The 18,078-nt window shown below is 64.7% G+C and overlaps 1 protein-coding gene and 1 long non-coding RNA gene across 4 annotated transcripts in view; one reads left to right on the forward strand and one right to left on the reverse strand.

The window, feature by feature from the left end:
* LOC133257847 (uncharacterized) overlaps positions 1-6,076 on the forward strand; it is a 17,170-nt gene extending 11,094 nt beyond the window's left edge. The window contains exon 3 of the long non-coding RNA XR_009739715.1: positions 4,728-6,076. This is a non-coding gene — a long non-coding RNA (uncharacterized LOC133257847). The remainder of the gene's footprint in view (positions 1-4,727) is intronic.
* Positions 6,077-8,656: 2,580 nt separating this feature from the next.
* Positions 8,657-18,043, reverse strand: NSMF (NMDA receptor synaptonuclear signaling and neuronal migration factor). 3 transcript variants are annotated; one of them, XM_061434306.1, is made up of 15 exons: positions 17,284-18,043; positions 16,817-16,878; positions 16,074-16,220; positions 14,492-14,567; positions 13,320-13,388; positions 12,423-12,475; positions 11,993-12,086; positions 11,343-11,463; positions 11,169-11,252; positions 10,773-10,806; positions 10,594-10,664; positions 10,363-10,442; positions 10,142-10,244; positions 9,904-9,979; positions 8,657-9,787 (listed from the first exon to the last, which is right to left on the reverse strand). In XM_061434306.1, exons 1-15 carry the CDS (start codon positions 17,352-17,354, stop codon positions 9,690-9,692), a joined length of 1,239 nt encoding a protein of 412 aa, XP_061290290.1. In that variant the 5' UTR covers positions 17,355-18,043; the 3' UTR covers positions 8,657-9,689. The 3 variants fall into 3 exon arrangements, with proteins under 3 accessions (XP_061290290.1, XP_061290288.1, XP_061290289.1); XM_061434304.1 differs by having other exon boundaries at positions 15,720-16,220; XM_061434305.1 differs by lacking the exon at positions 11,993-12,086 and having other exon boundaries at positions 11,343-11,467; positions 15,720-16,220.
* Positions 18,044-18,078: the final 35 nt, after the last annotated feature.

The following is an 18,078-nucleotide window of genomic DNA, read 5'->3' on the forward strand; positions in this document are numbered from 1 at the left end:
CGTGTGCTCAGCAGCCCTGGTGTGCTCAGCAGCCCCGTGTGCTCAGCAGCCCCGTGTGCTCAGCCCTGTGTGCTCAGCCACCCAGTGTGCTCAGCAGCCCCGTGTGCTCAGCCCCGTGTGCTCAGCCACCCTGTGTGCTCAGCCCCGTGCGCTCAGCACCCCGTGTGCTCAGCAGCCCCGTGTGCTCAGCCCCGTGTGCTCAGCCACCCCGTATGCTCAGCAGTCCCGTGTGCTCAGCCCTGTGCACTCAGTCCCATGTGCTGAGCAGCCCTGTGTGCTCAGCCCTGTGTGCTCAGCACCCCGTGCGCTCAGCACCCCGTGTGCTCAGCAGCCCTGTGTGCTCAGCCCCGTGTGCTCAGCACCCCATGCGCTCAGCACCCCGTGTGCTCAGCAGCCCCGTGTGCTCAGCCCCGTGTGCTCAGCCACCCCGTATGCTCAGCAGCCCTGTGTGCTCAGCCCCGTGCGCTCAGCACCCCGTGTGCTCAGCAGCCCCGTGTGCTCAGCAGCCCTGTGTGCTCAGCCCCGTGTGCTCAGCCCCGTGCGCTAACACCCCGTGTACTCAGCCCCATGTGCTCAGCCCCGTGTGCTCAGCCCCGTGTGCTCAGCACCCCGTGTGCTCAGGAGCCCTGTGTGCTCAGCCCCGTGTGCTCAGCAGCCCTGTGTGCTCAGCCTCATGCGCTCAGCCCTGTGCGCTCAGCACCCCGTGTGCTCAGCCCCGTGTGCTCAGTCCCGTGTGCTCAGCAGCCCCGTGTGCTCAGCCCCATGTGCTCAGCAGCCCCGTGTGCTCAGCAGTCCCGTATGCTCAGCCCCGTGTGCTCAGCACCCCGTGTGCTGAGCAGCCCCGTGTGCTCAGCCCCGTGTGCTGAGCAGCCCCGTGTGCTCAGCCCCGTGTGCTCAGCCACCCCGTGTGCTCAGCCCCGTGCGCTCAGCACCCCGTGTGCTCAGCAGCCCCGTGTGCTCAGCCCCGTGTGCTCAGCCACCCCGTATGCTCAGCAGTCCCGTGTGCTCAGCCCTGTGCACTCAGTCCCATGTGCTGAGCAGCCCTGTGGGCTCAGCCCTGTGTGCTCAGCACCCCGTGCGCTCAGCACCCCGTGTGCTCAGCAGCCCTGTGTGCTCAGCCCCGTGTGCTCAGCACCCCATGCGCTCAGCACCCCGTGTGCTCAGCAGCCCCGTGTGCTCAGCCCCGTGTGCTCAGCACCCCATGCGCTCAGCACCCCGTGTGCTCAGCAGCCCCGTGTGCTCAGCCCCGTGTGCTCAGCACCCCATGCGCTCAGCACCCCGTGTGCTCAGCAGCCCTGTGTGCTCAGCCCTGTGCGCTCAGCACCCCGTGTGCTCAGCAGCCCCGTGTGCTCAGCAGCCCTGTGTGCTCAGCCCCGTGTGCTCAGCCCCGTGCGCTAGCACCCCGTGTACTCAGCCCCATGTGCTCAGCCCCGTGTGCTCAGCCCCGTGTGCTCAGCACCCCGTGTGCTCAGGAGCCCTGTGTGCTCAGCCCGGTGTGCTCAGCAGCCCCGTGTGCTCAGCCTCCTGCGCTCAGCCCTGTGCGCTCAGCACCCCATGTGCTCAGCCCCGTGTGCTCAGTCCCGTGTGCTCAGCAGCCCCGTGTGCTCAGCCCCATGTGCTCAGCAGCCCCGTGTGCTCAGCAGTCCCGTATGCTCAGCCCCGTGTGCTCAGCACCCCGTGTGCTGAGCAGCCCCGTGTGCTCAGCCCCGTGTGCTGAGCAGCCCCGTGTGCTCAGCCCCGTGTGCTCAGCCACCCTGTATGCTCAGCAGTCCTGTGTGCTCAGCACCCCGTGTGCTCAGCAGCCCTGGTGTGCTCAGCAGCCCCGTGTGCTCAGCAGCCCCGTGTGCTCAGCAGCCCCGTGTGCTCAGCCCCGTGCGCTCAGCCCCGTGCACTCAGCAGCCCCGTGTGCTCAGCAGCCCCGTGTGCTCAGCCCCGTGTGCTCAGCCACCCTGTATGCTCAGCAGTCCTGTGTGCTCAGCACCCCGTGTGCTCAGCAGCCCTGGTGTGCTCAGCAGCCCCCTGTGCTCAGCAGCCCCGTGTGCTCAGCAGCCCCGTGTGCTCAGCCCTGTGCACTCAGTCCCATGTGCTGAGCAGCCCTGTGTGCTCAGCCCTGTGTGCTCAGCACCCCGTGTGCTCAGCAGCCCTGTGTGCTCAGCCCCGTGTGCTCAGCACCCCGTGCGCTCAGCACCCCGTGCGCTCAGCACCCCGTGTGCTCAGCAGCCCCGTGTGCTCAGCCCCGTGTGCTCAGCCACCCCGTATGCTCAGCAGCCCTGTGTGCTCAGCCCCGTGCGCTCAGCAGCCCCGTGTGCTCAGCAGCCCCGTGTGCTCAGCCCCGTGTGCTCAGCCACCCTGTATGCTCAGCAGTCCCGTGTGCTCAGCACCCCGTGTGCTCAGCAGCCCTGGTGTGCTCAGCAGCCCCGTGTGCTCAGCAGCCCCGTGTGCTCAGCCCCGTGTGCTCAGCCCTGTGCACTCAGTCCCATGTGCTGAGCAGCCCTGTGTGCTCAGCCCTGTGTGCTCAGCACCCCGTGCGCTCAGCACCCCGTGTGCTCAGCAGCCCCGTGTGCTCAGCCCCGTGTGCTCAGCCACCCCGTATGCTCAGCAGCCCTGTGTGCTCAGCCCCGTGCGCTCAGCACCCCGTGTGCTCAGCAGCCCCGTGTGCTCAGCAGCCCCGTGTGCTCAGCCCCGTGTGCTCAGCCCCGTGCGCTAACACCCCGTGTACTCAGCCCCATGTGCTCAGCCCCGTGTGCTCAGCCCCGTGTGCTCAGCACCCCGTGTGCTCAGGAGCCCTGTGTGCTCAGCCCCGTGTGCTCAGCAGCCCCGTGTGCTCAGCCCCATGTGCTCAGCACCCCGTGTGCTCAGCCCTGTGTGCTCAGCCACCCCGTATGCTCAGCAGCCCTGTGTGCTCAGCCCCGTGTGCTCAGCCCCGTGCGCTCAGCCCCGTGCACTCAGCAGCCCCGTGTGCTCAGCAGCCCTGTGTGCTCAGCCCCGTGTGCTCAGCCACCCTGTATGCTCAGCAGTCCTGTGTGCTCAGCACCCCGTGTGCTCAGCAGCCCTGGTGTGCTCAGCAGCCCCGTGTGCTCAGCAGCCCCGTGTGCTCAGCAGCCCCGTGTGCTCAGCCCTGTGCACTCAGTCCCATGTGCTGAGCAGCCCTGTGTGCTCAGCCCTGTGTGCTCAGCACCCCGTGTGCTCAGCAGCCCTGTGTGCTCAGCCCCGTGTGCTCAGCACCCCGTGCGCTCAGCACCCCGTGCGCTCAGCACCCCGTGTGCTCAGCAGCCCCGTGTGCTCAGCCCCGTGTGCTCAGCCACCCCGTATGCTCAGCAGCCCTGTGTGCTCAGCCCCGTGCGCTCAGCAGCCCCGTGTGCTCAGCAGCCCCGTGTGCTCAGCCCCGTGTGCTCAGCCACCCTGTATGCTCAGCAGTCCCGTGTGCTCAGCACCCCGTGTGCTCAGCAGCCCTGGTGTGCTCAGCAGCCCCGTGTGCTCAGCAGCCCCGTGTGCTCAGCCCCGTGTGCTCAGCCCTGTGCACTCAGTCCCATGTGCTGAGCAGCCCTGTGTGCTCAGCCCTGTGTGCTCAGCACCCCGTGCGCTCAGCACCCCGTGTGCTCAGCAGCCCTGTGTGCTCAGCCCCGTGTGCTCAGCACCCCGTGCACTCAGCACCCCGTGCGCTCAGCACCCCGTGTGCTCAGCAGCCCCGTGTGCTCAGCCCCGTGTGCTCAGCCACCCCGTATGCTCAGCAGTCCCGTGTGCTCAGCACCCCGTGTGCTCAGCAGCCCTGTGTGCTCAGCCCCGTGCGCTCAGCACCCCGTGTGCTCAGCAGCCCCGTGTGCTCAGCAGCCCTGTGTGCTCAGCCCCGTGTGCTCAGCCCCGTGCGCTAGCACCCCGTGTACTCAGCCCCATGTGCTCAGCCCCGTGTGCTCAGTCCCGTGTGCTCAGCAGCCCCGTGTGCTCAGCCCCATGTGCTCAGCAGCCCCGTGTGCTCAGCAGTCCCGTATGCTCAGCCCCGTGTGCTCAGCACCCCGTGTGCTGAGCAGCCCCGTGTGCTCAGCCCCGTGTGCTGAGCAGCCCCGTGTGCTCAGCACCCCGTGTGCTCAGCCCTGTGTGCTCAGCCCCTTGTGCTCAGCAGCCCTGTGTGTGTGCTCAGCAGCCCTGTGTGCGCAGCCGCATGTGCTCAGCACCCCATGTGCTCAGCACCCCGTGTGCTCAGCCCCGTGTGCTCAGTCCCGTGTGCTGAGCAGCCCCGTGTGCTGAGCAGCCCCGTGTGCTCAGCACCCCGTGTGCTCAGCCCCGTGTGCTCAGCCCCGTGTGCTCAGCAGCCCCGTGTGCTCAGCAGCCCCGTGTGCTCAGCACCCCGTGTGCTCAGCCCTGTGTGCTCAGCCCCGTGTGCTCAGCACCCCATGTGCTCAGCAGCCCCGTGTGCTCAGCCCCGTGTGCTCAGTGGCCTCTCCGCGCCCCCACCTTCTTCGGGCCCTTCTGTTCAGCTTTCACCTCCTCCTTGCCCTCGGCGGCCGCTTTCTAATTCTCTCACTGAGCTGCCTTTGTACGTGCAGCTCTCCCCACTTCCTCCTGCTCTGAACCTCTCAGAATCTGCCCCTGTATTTAAGTTTTGTTTTCTATTGAAACATAGTTGATTGACAATGTTGTGTTAGTTTCAGGGTACAGCAAGGTGATTCAGGTATACCTACACACGTGTCGTTCTTTTTCAAATTCTTTTCCCAATTGGGCTATTACAGGCTCCAGGGAAGAGACTCTGGATCCAGGTGACACGCCGAGAGTGCCCACCCCTGCACACCAACTGGAGACCTGAAAGTAAAGATTTCCTGGAACTGAAGCAGACCACATCTGAGCCGACGCCAGGATCAGGCTTGTTAGATGGTCTGAAACTCACACACCTCTCTCATCTGGACTACTAACTAACTCTGCAATCTTACCAAAATTCACGGGCTGGATGTGTGACCTGCAGGCTGTGTGACTGACAGTCTTTCCCAAATGAGAAAGTCTCTGATAACCCAGTATTGGAAATCAACTATACTTCAATTTAAATAAACAAGAAGTCCCTGCAGTTTCCCTGTTTGGGGGAAAGTTCATCAGCTATTGCTTCATGTCATTCCTGTACCGCGCCTTCTCCAAGTGCTTGTTTCTCTCCGAGGCGCGTGTGCCCTTGCTGTAGTCACTGTTCTAAGACACACTTCAGAAGGGAAATCCCTGAGACCTCTGGCCACCCCTCTGTTACTTGAATGTGCCTCCAGAGTTTTCCAACCTCTCTTCCAAGAGGGACATGATATCCAGGAAAGGTCCTCCCTGGCACTGACAAAAAGTCACTGAATCCATTTAAAAAATGTGTTGATAAGCAACACTTTTAGAGGAAAATCTTCATCAAAGAGGGGAAATGTGAAAATTAGTAAGCAGAAACCTTGTTTAACGCGAGGCCAGAAGGGGGCGCTCTCAGCCCTACCGAGGGTCGGTCTCAGTCACGCCCGACCCTTGGCGACCCCGGACCGGCGCCCGCTCCTCGGTCCGTGGACTCTCCAGGCAGAACTGGGGTGGGGACCTTGGTCTTCCCGTCCAGGGAGCAAACCCAGGTCTCCTATACCGGAAGGCGACTCTCTACCACCAGCGCCGCCCGGGAAGCCCCGAGGGCCTGCGGCGCAGCCTCGGTCGCAGACCCCACGGGAAGGTGCAGACCTGCGCCCCAGGCGGGAGATTTTCTCCCCGCCCGGCAACAGCTCAGCCAATGAGAGGCTGTCGCCGTGCGACCCATGGAAAGCCGCCACACTTCCGGCTCCCGGCTTCCTCCAATGGGCTCTCTGTTTAGAACAGCCCTTCCAACCCCCTTTCTCTATGGTAGAGCTTTCTTTCTTTTGTTCTCTGTACTTGCTTATGGTTCACCTTAGTTTTCTCGTCTTGCATTCCAATTATTTCCTGTTCCCAAATAAACCCACATTGCTGGTAATAACTGGCTGTTTTATTATTTGAGCATCTTTACAACAGCTCTTCCAAGTCTTCGTCAGATAATTTCAACACCGCGGCTTCTCATCCTTGGCACCTGCTGGCAGCCTGTGTCTGCTGGTCAAGATCTCTATGGCTCTTCCGGTCTGTAATGTTTCGAGTACCCTGTATGAGACTGAGGTCTTGTCTGTGGCCTGTGGAGAGTGCTGGGGATTCAGCCACACTCTAAGGGTGGGTCTGGGAGTGGGCTGGGCCGCTGCTGCAGGTGCTGGTTGGATTCAGCCCACACAGCCCTGGGAGCAAGGCCAAGGACTCATAAGTACCTTTGCAGGTTCCCACCCCCACCGACAGTTCCCTTCCCAGCCCTTGAGCCTATCTGATATACACAGCATGTCTAGTCCACGTGACTGTCTTCCTGGTTCTCAGACAGACCTGGCCCAGTCTAGTGACCACTGCAAGGGCTGGAACCAATGGAGGGTGCCTCCCACCGTGGCTTTGATGATTGCCTTCCTAATCCTGATCTCTGACTCCTCCCTGGGAACTCACATGAGACTCTGGACACAAACCTATTAAAGGAGTTGTTGGTACAGCGTGTCCTTTCTGGAAGCAGGGCAGATGGTGGGTCTGAGTTTCATCCTGATGGTGATGGAAGGTTCTAAACAAGGCAGATGTGCTGTGGCTCTGTCCCCTGGGGCACACATCCAGAGCAGGGCATCAGGCGCGCGGTGGACACTGTGTGGGGTTGTGGGGGTGAGCGTGGCCATGTAGGCTGGGGTGTGCACGCTGCAAGGCTTGGAGAGAGCAGGAAGGTAGAGAGGGCAGGCCGGGGCCACCTCTGCCCATGCTGTCCCAGGAGGTGAGGGCTGGACAGCAGGCCTGCCCGGGTAATTAAAAGGGTTCACGTGTCACGGGAGGTGAGAGGAACACACCCATCTGTGTGACCTCTTCAGTTTAAACGGAGAACGTGCAGGCCTCTTGCGAGCCCAACCATCCTTCTCCCTCAAAACCCCACTTGGGAATGATGTGCTGCTTCTGGGACGGCCGTCCCCATGACCTGGCTGGCCCCCATTAATGGCATGAGCTGTGGCACATGGACACCCATGCAGGAGGCCCCAGGGAGGTGCTGGCTCCATGTTTACGAATTACGTTTTAAGAGCTATTGTCAGATTGCTTTCCAAGAAGTCTACAGCAATTAACATGATCTCCTCCCCACACAGTCACCAGCACAGGGTGACTCAGATCCTTTAAAATGTTTGCAAAACCAACAGGCAGGACACATCTCTTTCCCTTCACTGGCTTTTTATAGGCCGCTTGATTTCTTTCTCTGTGAGGTGTCGATTCAGCCCTCCACTCACTCTCCCTGTTGGCTCTGTCTCTTTCTTGTTAATATAAGCCTTCGTATGGGAAGGACCTTAATCCCTCATGTGCATGCTTGCTCATTTGCTCACCTGTGTTCAAGTCTTTGCAATCCACGGACGGTAGCCTGTCAGGCTCCTCTGTCCATGGAATTTTCCAGACAAGAAGGCTGGAGTGGGTTGCCATTTCCTACTCCAGGGGATCTTCCCAACCTAGGGATCGAACCCACGTCTCTTGGCAGACAGACTGTTACCCACTGAGCCCCCAGGGGAGCCCTTACCTCTCCCACTAGGTGCCAGCACTTCTCCTCAGCGCCCCCTGGTGGCTGCTGCTCCCAGCTGAGGTGGGTGTGCAGAAGCTGCAGACCTGAGGTTGCTTCGGCACCCCCACCCAGCCTGCCTCCACGTCTGCCACCCCCTCCCTCTGTTCTTTTCCCACAATGCTTTCTGTGTTTACACCGCTTTGCTCCTGGGTGCCTTCTGGATTTGACGCCCCCTCATCATGCTTCTGGTGGTTCTGTGCGTGAGGGAGGGAAGCTCGTGGACCAAATGCAAGACCTCAAGTCTTCCGAGGGCAGACCCTGCCAGCCCTGATCCACCAGGCTGACCCTGAAGACTGTGGGGCAAATCTACTTGCTGAAGCAGCCCAGATGGACTCCAGCATCCCCGTGGGAGGTCGGGAGAGGGGCGGGGGCACGTGACAAAGCTTCTGGCAGCCCCGGGTCAGGTTGGCAGGTGACACGGCCGTCGTGCCGCCTAAGCCCAGGGTGAGGTGGGTGGGTCGCACTGGGGGGCTATCTGCCTGGCTCCTCGCCCAGACTTTCATCTAGATGTGAGTTCTCCTGGCAACATCACCCCCTTCCAGGCCACCAGCCTCCAAGTCCCCGGGACCCCCGGCCTCCCAGCCCTCACTCACACCACCATGGGCAGCCTCCCACCCTCCCCAGCCCTTGGTAGCCCAGATGAACCCACCAGCCACCTGTTGATCTGCCCACCGGCAACTGGACCAGAAACCTCCGGGGAAGCCAGGCCCAGCTGGACCCAACAACATCCTGGTCACTGGGTACAGGGGGCATGGCACACGTGGGGGTGGCCAGCCGGCCCTGTGATCACTTCCTGGGCTCCCCTTGTGGCCACACTGCTGACCACGGGGCCCTCAGCTCTGTGTGCAGGGCTGGGGCAGAGGCTGCGGGCGCGGCGTCTCTGCCCTCATCTGCAGACCACCCGCCCGTGCCCCTCAGTCCGGGCCAGGGTGCACAGGCGGCCACCACAGCAACAAGCTCAGATCAGCAGGCCCAGAATCTTCTGGGTCCAGAGAGGCAGTGCACGGCGCTGAGAGAGGAGACCCACGCAGTGGCCGCAGCAGAGGGTCAGATTTAATGGTCACTCTACGGGGTGTCGTACATTGTTCATAGCCCGGCACGAGCCCCCCCTCTCCCCTCGACGGGGGGCACAGCCGGGTTTCTCAGACCACACTCTGCACAGGGGGGCCAGCCCCCGAGCGCCAGCTATGTACAAGGGCCCGCCCACTGGGCCACCGGCAGGCTGCGTGCGCACAGCCCAGCGGCTGCCCCGCCCTCCCTCGGGCCAGGCTGCGGGGGGTCCAGGCCCCCATGCAGCAGGCGGCAGGAGTTTCACCCGCCAGGACCCAGCCCCGGCAGGCCCCGCCAAGACCCAAGCCCCTGCACCGGGAGAGGCCTTCAGAGCTCGGCTGCCAAAAGCTGAGCCGAACAGCAGCGGGGAGCCGGTTGGGTACAGGGGGCCGGGGAGCAGGCAGGGCCTGGCTCGACCCAGGGCGCCCTCCGAGTGAAAGGAAGGCGTGTCCCCGCTGCCCTTGGGCACCCCCGCGAGCCGGTGCCGCGGTCAGGGAAGCAGGGGCGAGGGCAGCGCAAGCACAGACCATCAGGGACTCGGCCGGGACGGAGCCAGGCCAGGCAGACGGGCCGCCCTGGTGCTGGTGATCGGATACGGCAGGGCTGGGGAGCTGAGGCAGAGGATCCTGGACACACGTTGAGCCGGGTGATCTATGCCATGACTAGTAACTCAGCACTTAACTAGTTAACTAGTAACGCTGCTTCCCTTTGAATTGTCTCAGGGGTTGTAGAAAATTGCACTTATTTCTATGAACCTGCAGAGGCGCCGCCCCAGCGCTGAGCCTCCAGGCGAGGCCCGGGCAGCATCCGCCAGCCGCGGGGGCTCCTCCGGGGCGCGGGGGCGGTGGCCGCTGAGACCCGTGGTGCCGTGAGGACCGGAGCCCTGGGAGGGAACCTGAGCGACGTCTGAGATGCCCTGAAGTGGCCGTGAAGACCGGGACCCACGCGGCACCGGGCAGCTCGCAGCGGCCCAGCCTGGCGCCGGTCTGAGGGAGCGGCCGGGCGGCGGTCCCGCCCCTCACAGAACGTCCTCAAAGTCCAGCAGCTTCGAGTGCTGGCGGCTCTTCCACAGGCGGTACAGCCGGAAGTCAAAGTAGGTCTCGATCATCTGCTTCCCTGAGGCGGGAGGGGCGAGGGCGGGCTCAGCCCCGCCTCCGGGACACCCCGCCCCGCCCCCCGCCCCGCCTCGCCCGCGGGGACACCACGCCCCGGCTGGCCAGCCCAGCGCTCACCTTGAGCCGACAGCTCCAGGGGCGACTCGAAGATGACCCTGTAAGGAGTCATGAGGGTCCTGAGGTTCTGGAAGAGCTGAAAGGAGGGAGTGGACTCTGAGTGCAGGGCAGAGCAAGACAGCGGCGGGGAGAAGCGGGGATGGGGAGCAAGAAGCCCCAGCTGGTGAGGCCAGGCACGGGGATCTCTATGGGAGGGCTGAGACGGAAAGGGAGTCTGCAGAGAAGCAGGGTGCTGTACCTTCTCCCCATTGGGGTTCCCCAGGACGTAGCAGCCCATGACATGGATGACGTTCGGCTCAGGGTTCACTTTGCTCATTAAGCGGCTCAACCGCTTCCAGAAGCTGGTGGGGAAGGGGTGGTCACAGGCAGCCTCCAGCCCGACCGCCAAGTGAGAGGGGACATGGTACCCCAGCAGACACTGGCCCCTGCCCCCCAGCCCCCCGGGCACCCCCTGCTCACTGGATCATGTCCTCTTCCTTCTCCACTTTGGCAAAGGTGGCCACCTTGTTCTTGAGCAGGTACAAGTGTCCTGGCCCACCCTGTGAGAGTCTGCGGTTAGTGGGATGGGACTGCACGCTGGGGGTGTCCAACCACTGTTCCCTCAACACGTGCAGATGCAAACGTGCATATCTCTGGAGGTGGCATCCTCCACCCCGGCCCCACTCCCGGGCAGGAAGGGCTGAGCCCTACCTGGCAGAAAATCAGCATCTTCCAGATTTTGGCCCCCTTGTGGTAGATATTCAGCTTCTTCTCTATCTCCTCTGGGGAGGGAGGGGTATGAATGCTGCCCCCACCGTCCGTCTGCGCCTCCCCTCCCCCCCCCCCAGCCCCTCGGAGATCAGAAGGCAGAGGGGTCAGAGGGCACATACCCAGGATGTCCTCGAAGGTTGCATGCTCATGGTCCTAGGGAAGACAAGATCCCAGGTTAGAGCCCCTCTCGGGCAGTGCTACCCACTCAACCCGAGATGGGGCTGGGAGTACTCAGGTAGAGGATGGGGATAGCGCTTCCCACCCGACCTGAGACGGGGCTGGGAGCACTCACATAGAGGATGGGGATAGCGCCCCCCCACCCAACCCTAAACGGGGCTGGGAGCACTCACATAGAGGAGGGGGATAGCGCCCCACCCGACCCTGAGACGGGGCTGGGAGCACTCCCACAGAGGATGAGGATAGTGCCCCACCCAACCCCAAGATGGGGCTGGGAGCACTCACATAGAGGATGGGGACAGTGCTCCTCCACCCAACCCCGAGACAGAAGCACTCACGTAGAGGATGGGGATGATGGCGGGGTCGTCCCTGCGGATGATGGTGGGGATGTACTCGGCTTTGGGCACTTTGGAGGAAATGAGCTGTGGACAGGGGAGGCACTCAGGGCCTTGGCCGTCCTGGAGCCCCCCACCCCGCCCCCACCACTGAGCAGTAGCTGCACCGGGCCTCACCATGACCTTGGGTGGCACGAAGCCCTCAGTGTCACAGGCTACAGCCTCCAGGCCCTTCTCAGTCTCCCAGTCCAGGTCCTCGAAAGCCTCGCCCAAGGTGCAATGGGAGCTCTGCAGGTCACTACCTGGAGGGCAGGACGTGCCACCAGGCTGAGGACCATCTGGAGTACCACCCGCCCTGGCTGCAACCCCAGAGATGGGCAGGGGACAGAGCCAGCAAGCCGTGTCCCAGAGGGCCCTCCAGGCCAGTGAGAAACCCAGGGCAGGTAAGAGAGCCAAGCTGAGGGCAAGCCGGGCTGCTGCCACCAGCTGGAGGCGGCCTGGCAGGGAAGGCTGTGGGCCCTAGGGCAAGGCCAGTGGGAGCCGAGGTGCAAGTGTCAGCTCCAGCCCGGTGTGCCTGGCGTCTGGGCCAAGGAGAAATCAGGTACTGCAGGTTTCCGGCGTTAGGGGCACCAGGCAGGGTAGCCAGTGAACCCTGGCCCTTAGTAACCCCTACCCAGAAGACTGGAGGTGTCAGAGCGCCCCCCTCAGCCCAATAAACCGAGGTCCAGCGGAAGCGCAGAAGCCTAGCCGTCTGGGTGCTGGAAGCGTGGGGCTGGGGGCCTAGGGGAGCATCTGGGGAAGGTGGGCCGGCCTGCGGTGCCGGGCACCTACTGTCTCGGGAGTCGTGAGAGGTGTCGGCTTTCATGGGGGTGGGGTCGCTCCAGGACCGGCTGAAGCTCCGCTCGCGCCGCTCGGCGAACGCTGCAGTGAGAGCAGAGCCCGTTAGGGACGTGGCCTGCAGCCACGGGAGGTGGCTGGGATCGGCGGCTGGGCAGGACGCGGGCCGGCGGGGTCTGGAGGGTGCAGGATGCCGCTGCAATGGGACGGGTAGGAGAGGGGCAAAAGGCGGACCGGGCAGGGTCGGGGGACACGGGCGGAGTCTGCGTGAAGGGGCGGGGCCCTGTCCTTTGGGCGGAGCCTGGGTGTGGGAAGGTGCCCGGTGGCGACACCCGCCTTGGGGGCGCAGAGAGCAGCACGCCAAGCCCCAGTCGGCCAAGAGCAGCGCCGCCCACCCGTCCGCCTCACTCTGGGCCTTACTCTGGGCCTTCACCCGCCGGCTGCCGACCATGCGCAGGTGTTTGCGGAAGTTCCTAGGAGTGGAAGCACAGGGGTGCTGGTGAGGGCCACCAGGAGGGGTGGGCGTGCTCCTCCTCCGTGCTCCCCTCCCCGACTTCGTCCCTTTCCGTGAGGGGTGCCCTCCCGGCGCACCCAGCTCTTCCACAGGCCAATCCCACCCGGTCCTCTCTTCCTCGAGCCTCCCAGCCCATTGGCCGCTGGGACACAGCAAGGTTATCAAGCTTCCTGTTGCCCCCACCCTCCTCCCAGGACAGCTCCCTTGGTGACCTGTGCACTTGGTCTCCCATCCCTGCTGCCTACCCTTCCCTTCCCTCCGTGCACCCAGGCACACTCTGACCACCCCCAACCCCCTTCTCAAGGCGTCAAGAGTTCCTGCTTCCCGCGCACGATGGCCAAGGCAGCACAGCGGGCCGCACCGCGAGGTGGGCCTGGGGCCAGCACATGCCCCCACTCCTGATGTTGTGTCCCTAGGCCGCCTCAGAGGCAGGTCTCTTGAACTCCAAACTTTGTGTCCTGCCAAGGCCCCATTTGCAAGACAGACAGTCAAGCTTCCTGGACACATCTGAGGTGGGGTTTGGGAGGATAAGCCTGCCTGCTGATCCCACAGCTCTGGGCTTCAAGGGCCCAAGAAAGGCATGCGTGGGCCTACTGGCTGCGGTTCAGCTCAGTGTGTCCCCAACACACAGGCCTGGGAGCTCAGGCCACACGACCCCTCCTGCCTGCACGCGTCCCCAGAGCAGGGCCAGGCCAGTGGTCGCCACCGCCCTTCCCCATCAGGTCCACTGGACTGGGGGGGCCCAGGCTAGACCAGAACAGACAAGAGACAGACCCTGGTGGCGAGTGGCTGGCAGGCCCTACCTCTGGATTACAGACGCGGAATCATTCTCCCGTTTCCGGCGCTTCCTCTCCGCGTAGCCCCTGAACACCCTGGGAAACCGCCACGAGTCAGCACTGCCCTTGGCCGCAGGCGGGAGGGACAGACGTGGGGACGGAGGCTCGAGAACGGGGCCCGCAGGCACCCAGGGCCCTGGGCCAGACAGAGGGTCCCAGCCTGCCTCGCCGTGTCCTCAGCCCAGCTCCCCACAGGCCCTGGTGCAGCTCGCTGCTCGCCAGGACCCAGCACGCCCTCCTGGTCAGGGCCCAGGTCCCTGGCCTGCCCCGACCTACGTGCGGGTGGGCGAGTTCCCCAGGGACAACCACCACGCCCTCAGGCTCAAGGTCCTCCTGGTACTTACGAGATGCTGGAGTCCCAGCGGGAAATGGCAGCGTGAGGGAGAAGACACAGTGAGCAGAGACCCTCAGACCTCTGACCCCACGGGGCTAGTTTCCTTCTTGTCCCTGACTCGAAGGGTCCCGCACAGGCACCCCAGGGTGCCCGCTATGCCACGGGCCAGTCCTTGAAAGGGCAGCAGATGCTGAAGTTACGCTGGCCCAGGCCACCCGATGCTGCTCAGGCTGCTCAGAGGCCTGACTGTGTGCCTTGCCCTGCTGGGACCCGCAGCAGAGTGGCCCCTGTTCAGCCTGAGGGCGGCAGTGCACGCCCCAAGGCAGCTTGCAGGGAGCGTCTTCAGAGCAGGGGACACTGCAGCAGAGTGCCGCCCTGGAGGGAACTCCTCAACAGAACGTTCACCCAGCTGGGTGACGGTCAAGAGCACGCCCCCCAGGGGACTAAGCTGTGATGGCTCGCGGTGCGTGGCAACGCAAGGAGGCTGCTGTTTGGAGCGTGCGCAGGGCAGAGCCGGGCAGCAGCCTGGGAGAAGCACCCCTGCTGCTGACTACATCAGCCGCAGCCCCCCGCCCGCTCCCCAGGAGACGGCACCGCGCGGGGCAGGGCAGTGGGGACAGGACAGGGTGGGGGTGGGGGTGGGGTGCGAGCAGCCAGGCCCGCCTTCCTGCAGGCTGACACTCAGGCAGAGCGGGTGGAATGGGGGCGCTCGGGAGCGGCCGCCCAAGTGGGCTCCGGGCAGTAGCTCCTGAACAGCAGGAAGAGGCCCCTGGCCTGGGCCCCGCGCACAGCAGACACAACTCACGCTTGCATAGTTGTGGTTGCTGTCTGGAAACTGAAGAGGTTTTCCTTGGGGAACCAGGTACGGATGGGGACGTCATCTGGAAGAGGCCAAGGGGGCAGTGACTAGGGTGGCTTAGGGGTTCCTGAGCCCTTTCCCACCTGCCCAGGGCTGGGGGTGTTCCTGAGCACAGGATTCCCTAGACCTATCCCGGGGTAGGGGGGCGGGGCCTGGCACCGGGCCAGCAGGCTCCGAGGCCCGCTCAGCTGTTCAAGCCGTGACAGCTCAGCGGCTTCGTGACGCTCGTCTTCACTTGGCTCTCCCCCTGCTGCCCACAGCGGACACGTGTTTCCCGGAAAGCACAGCCAGCCTCCAGGGCACCCAGGAAAAGCACTGACTCGTCGCCTTCAAGCCGGAGGGGCGGGGCAGGGACCGTGGCTGCCTCTCCTGGGGCTCCAGGGCTTTCTCTGCCGCCCAGACACTCTGGAGTCCACATGGTCGGCCCTTCCCTCTCTCAGACCTTCCTGGTGGAGGCCCTCACCAGGCAGGGAGATTGACCCTTCCCAGAGGCCTTATAGCCACCAGACAGGGTGGTCGAAGGCCACTCTATTCTCTTCCCTGACCGCATTCCAGAACCTGGCCTGTGTTCCTCAGAGGAGCACGAGGACCTGGCGATGTCTGCACCCCTGGCCTGTGCCCTGATGCCCCACTGGACTGTGGATTTGGAGGCTCAAGAGGTGCCCGGAGAGCACACGGCGGGTCTGCCAGGTAGAATTCTGCTCTTCCGGAAGTGATGGGCTCGGAGCCCAGAAGCATGGGGACCACCTGAATGTCCCAGGCAGCTTCTTCCTGACAGCAGGCCTCCAGGGCTCCTCAGCCATGCGCATTGCTCGACAATTCTGGTGGGGGGCCCCACTAGCTGGCCAGGCCCCCTTGGTGAGCAGGAGTCCCACTGGGTGGGTGCCAGGGGAGGGACTGTCCCCCAGCACTCCCAGAAGGCAGCCCCACCTTTCCACTCAACCAGGCTTGCTGCCCGTTCCACCCTGAAGACCCTCCCAGCCCCGTGCTGGGGAAGCAAGCCTGCCATGACTTGGTGCTGGCAAGCCTGAAGCCAACCATGAAGCCTGGCTGGGCGTGGGGTGTGGTGGCAGGACGCCACCTGCGGGCGGTGGCCGGGGCACCCGCACTGTCCAGGCCTCCTGGCGCTTGCTGCTGCAGAGGGGGCTGCCCGGGCCCCCGCCCAGCCCCTCACCAGACACTCGGTCAACGCTGTACATCCTCTCCAGCTTCTTGCGGCGGCCGGGAGCCTCAGGCAGAGGCGGCTGGTCCACCCCAAAGGCCTGAGGGGAGGGGCTGGGGGCGAGCTGGGCGCATCCGGGGCACTCCTTGGAGCCCTGGCGGCTGCCCGCCCAGCTCTGGCAGGGCCTGCTGACGTCCTCGTGACTGCCGCCCGGGCTGGCGCGCAGGGGCTGGCTGTGGTGGTGGGGGTGCTGCTCCAGTTGCCGCCGCCCCTTCACCACAGCCAGCTCGATGGCCTCGGCCTCCGGGCCGGGCAGCAGGGCCGGCTCCCCTGAGATGGTGTACACGCGGGGCTGGGGGCCCTCACCAGCCGGCTTCCCGCTGGCAGCCTCCTCCGGAAGGCTGCCCTCATATCGGCCGTTGGAGATGAGGGAAAGGCGGCGCTTGTTCTGAGGGGCCGGCTGCATCTCGGGGGACCCGTCGTGGCCAGAGCAGGCGTCAGCCAGCAGGTGGTCTGGGGAGAGGCTCCAGGTGAGCTCGCAGCCTGCTGGCCCTGCCTCCCGTCTCCTGGTGCTCTGGAGGCAGGGCATGGACACCCAGCGGGTGCCTGGCCCACTGACCAAACCCTGGGCCTGAACAACTTCACAAAAGGGCTTTCTGAGCTGTGCCATGCCCCAGAGGTTCATACTTCACTTCCACCGTGTGGGTGACAGACTGTGCTACCTATGGGTGATGGGGGGCAGGAACAGGCAGGCCACCTCCCAGCCTGCCACCGCGCCCGTGTGCCCAGTGCCAACTTCTCCCCTCCCCCCCACCAGCTGGCCCCCAGAGACAGTGGTGCCAGCCCTGGGGGGTGCCAGGAGGCCTGTTGCCATGCCAACGGCCCAGGCTGGGTGGGTGCCATGGTGATGAGTGACTCGCAGTTCCTCCTGGGGCTCTGGGCCAGGGAGGGCAGGGGGCGTGAGGAAGCCAGCCCAGCAGGGCGGTAGCTGCCCGCTCACAGCACACAGTAAGCAAGGGCCGTGTCTGCGGGGCAGCAAGCAGCACGCCCTCCCCTAGACTAGCAGCTACGGGTGGACCAGGTCCTGGCCCTGCCTCGCGTGCCCCTACCTGCACCATTCCGGTTTTCGGGGTGACTCTGGGACAGGTACTCGCCAAACGCTCGGGCTGCTCTGAGGGGGTGGACAGCGAGGTGCGCCGTCAGGGCACACCACGCACTCTGGCGCCCCCACCCCCCACCCACGCCTTCTGCACCCGCAAGGGAGGGCTCAGGGGTCATCCCCAGCAAGCACTCCCATCCCACCTCAGACCGCCCAGGGCTGACAGGTCGCAGTTCCGGGGACCCTTGGCGCCCCGCGCATCTTGGCCGGACCTGCAGGTGGGGCCCGGGTCTGCTTTCCCTCCAGCCCCGGCCGCCCAGTGCGTGTGGGGGTCGTGAGGTCGGGCACCTCGCCCACCGCAACCTCAGAGAGGGGAGCCGAACGGAGGTGGGGGCGGGCGCCGGCTACGCGCATGCTGCAGGGACCGGGACGGGGCTGGGGCGGCGCTGGCCCCGGCGGGCGGCCCGCCGCACTCACCGCACTTTGGCCGCCACCGAAGACATGGCCTCGCTTCTTAGCGCCCTCCTCCGGGAGGCGACGGCGCCCATGATCGAGGCGGCGGCGCATCCCCAGGCCTCAGAGCGCGCCCCGCGCCCGCCGCCTCCGTCGAGGGTGCCGCGCCGCGCCGAGGACTGGGATCAGGCTAGGGCTCGGGTTCGGGCTCTGGACCCGCATGGCAGCTCCGGGGCCCTCCACGCGCCCCGCCGCACCGGACTGAACTGCCAGGCCCGGGGGTGGCGCTCCGCCCACCGCGACGTCAGGGAGGTGGAAACCCCGCCCACCTTGCGTCAGAGGGGCGGGGCCCAGCGAAGCCCCGCCTGCCCCACCGGCAATGGGCGGGACCAACCACGGCTCTGCCCTCTCGGCGCTGCCCCCGGAACCCGGAAACCGAGGCCTGCGGTCCCCTGGATACAGGGTCCCAGGCCCTTTGGTCAAGGGGCTCCCTGGTCTCGCAGACCCACGTGCCCGCCTCGGAAACCTGCAGGGACCGTGGACCCCAGAGTCAAAGGCCTGACAGATCTATTTTTTTGTACAAAAGGACTCCCTGGCGCTATTTAATGATCTGAAAAGCAAAGTGCCCGCGTCATCTTAGGGAAAAATTTTGTGTGTACAAAGTAGGAAAAACGCCTGAGAGCTCTCGGGGGCTTCATGCTTGGCTGGGCGGATACAAGCACCATCCCGACCTTGGGTGCCCTGCCTGCCTGGCTTGGGGTCCCAGGGTCTCACGCGGTGACCTCACAGGCAGGCAGGCAACCCTATACCCTGCAGGGT

The sequence above is a fragment of the Bos javanicus genome, chromosome 11 (assembly GCF_032452875.1).
Source record: "Bos javanicus breed banteng chromosome 11, ARS-OSU_banteng_1.0, whole genome shotgun sequence".
Taxonomy (NCBI): domain Eukaryota; kingdom Metazoa; phylum Chordata; class Mammalia; order Artiodactyla; family Bovidae; genus Bos; species Bos javanicus.